The sequence below is a fragment of the Scomber japonicus genome, chromosome 11, assembly GCF_027409825.1.
Source record: "Scomber japonicus isolate fScoJap1 chromosome 11, fScoJap1.pri, whole genome shotgun sequence".
NCBI lineage: Eukaryota > Metazoa > Chordata > Actinopteri > Scombriformes > Scombridae > Scomber > Scomber japonicus.
The window spans coordinates 30,199,323-30,201,822 of record NC_070588.1 but is presented as its reverse complement, the minus strand read 5'-3'; the positions used below and the strand labels follow the sequence as shown (position 1 = coordinate 30,201,822).

Here is a 2,500-nt window from a genome sequence, read left to right as displayed (position 1 = left end):
AAATTGGGGGGTTGGAAAGGATCCAAGCCCAGCTCGACCTCGAGTGACCACTCCCACCAGGCTCCTGTGCCGCAGCCTTGCATCAGCCTCTTCGACTGCTTCCTCTGCCCTCCATTTCCTGCCAGTCCTCACTTGGATCCCTGCCTTAACCACCTTCGGATCACATGAGTCCCTGTACTGAACCACTTCTCTGGCTCTGGTTACTTTGAATTCCTCCTCCAAGGATTTGAAGGGCAGTTGCAGTTTGTTGCTGTTCCCGTAGAGTGCAATGCTGCTTAGGGTCTTAGGTAGTCCAAGCCATCTCCGGAGGTGGTTGCTGACCTTCCTCTCCAAGATCTCTACTGTTAAGATAGGGACTGAGTAGACGAGGAGAGGCCACAGGATCCTGGGAAGAATGCCGTGCTGGTATACCCAGGCTTTGAACTTCCCAGGTAGGCCTGACTTGTCCACGGACTTCAGCCAGCCTTCCAACTCAGTACATGTCAACTGGACAGATGTTGTGTCTCTCAGAGAGCAGTCAAAGACCTTGCCCAAGCTCTTAACTGGCCTCTCTGAGATAGTTGGGATGGCTGTGCCTGAGATGGTAAACCGGAACTTGTCCTCCACCTTCCCTTTCCTCAGCACCATTGATCTGGATTTGGCGGGTTTGAAACGCATCCGGGCCCAATCCATTAGCCTTTCAAGTCCCTTCAGAATCCACCGGCAACCTGGGACCGATTCTGTCGTGACTGTGAGGTCATCCATGAATGCCCTGATGGGTGGTTGCCTTTGTCCGGAAATCATACGGGGCCCTCTGCACTCTGGCTCAGCAGATTTAGTGAGCATGTTCATGGCTAGTGAGAACAGTGTCACAGAGATAGTACACCCTGTGATGATACCGATCTCTACCTTGTGCCAGCTGGATGTTATTGCTCCTGAAGAGACCCTCATCCTGAAATTGCTGTAATAATCAGCGATGAGGTCTCTACACCTGCTGGGTACATGATGTTTCATCAGAGTGAGCTGAACAAGCTTGTGTGGAATGGAGCCGAATGCATTTGCCAGGTCAAGCCACAGCACTGATAGGTTGCCCTTGTTCTCTCTGGCCTCCCGAATGAGCTGTGTCACTACACCGGTATGCTCCAAACATCCTGACATTCCTGAAATGCCGCCTTTCTGGACAGATGTATCGATGTAGGTGTTCTTTGCCAGGTAGGTACACAGCCGTTTGGAAACAGTGCTGAAGAAAACCTTTGCCTCAACACACAGCAGGGAGATGATGCGGAACTGGTCTAGCCGAGTGGAGTTTTCCTCTTTTGGGATCCAGACCCCTTCAGCCACTCTCCATTGTTCTGGGATCCTCCCCCTTCTCCAGAAGACTCGCAGGATTTTCCACAGACGCAGCAGGAGTTTGGGACAGTTCTTATACACTTTGTATGAAGTGCCACTCGGTCCTGGAGCAGAACTTGCCCTTGCTTTGTGGACAACCTCCCTAACTTCCTTTAGCTGCAGCTCCGACATGTCAAACTGCACTTCTGGTACAGGGGGGTCTATGAGGTGCTTACACTCTCCCAACTCCTGCTCTCTTGCTGGATCACTGTACGCCTGCTTCAGATGTTGATCTATGTCTCCCTGTGAGGAGGCCAGTTTGCCACTGCGCTTCTGCCCCAGCAGATCCTTTGTGAACTTGAAGGGGTTAGCAATGAAAGAAGCACGTTTACGTGCCCTCTCGCGCCGCCGCCTCCGATGCCACTCTGCCCGGCGGAGAACTCTGATCTTTTTCCGGAGGATGCACATTAGCTGGGCTAGGCCTGTGCGTTCCTCTTGTCCTGCTGCCTTGTACTGGGACTTCAGCGCTTTCATCTCCTGCCTGATGTTGTGAATCTTCACAGCTCTCTGATTCTTGGAGTACGTTGTTGTGACGGTTTTCTTCTCCTCCTCGCCGAACCTTTCAGCTGCAATGCTGACAATGATTGTTGTCAAAGCTTGCAGCTTCCTGTCAGCCTCTCCTTTCGCAGTTGCCTCCAGAATATGGTCAACATCGTCATCGAATTGCTTCCAGAGGGTAGTCATGCTAGCTGCAGGCCATTTGATCCACCTTCTGTCCGACTTGATGCTCGAGGGATTAGTTTGCAACACTTGGAGGTTCTGGGCACTATGGGGTGACTCCGGGCCTGGCACCTCCTGCGTCTCACCAGGTGTAACACCTGTGCGTAGTGTTGCTGCTGCTCCCAACAGGCACTTCATCCTCGATTGGTGGATCTTTAAGCCACGGATGTTTTTGCAGACTTTACCGCATGTACACTGCGTGCTCGTAGTCGTTTGTCCATTGCCTGGGTCTGTTAACGTTGTATCTGTCCGGCTGGGGTGCTCATCCTCCCCCCCTCTCGGGCACCCCTGGGGGTATTTCTCCATAGAGTTCATCGTAGCTTGGTGGGGTTCCTCCTCTCAGAGGATGCAGATTGGGTTGCCGACCCTTTCTGCCCCGGTTGCCGTCTCTCCGGGCTGTCACTGACTCTCC

The 2,500-nt window shown here is 52.8% G+C and overlaps 1 protein-coding gene across 1 annotated transcript in view; it reads right to left on the bottom strand.

The window, feature by feature from the left end:
- Positions 1-2,403, bottom strand: part of LOC128367697 (uncharacterized) — a 3,470-nt gene extending 1,067 nt beyond the window's left edge. Inside the window, exon 1 of the mRNA XM_053328310.1 lies at positions 1-2,403. This exon is cut by the window's left edge and continues 1,067 nt beyond it. Within this exon, the coding sequence (XP_053184285.1) occupies positions 1-2,403 (2,403 nt within the window).
- Positions 2,404-2,500: the final 97 nt, after the last annotated feature.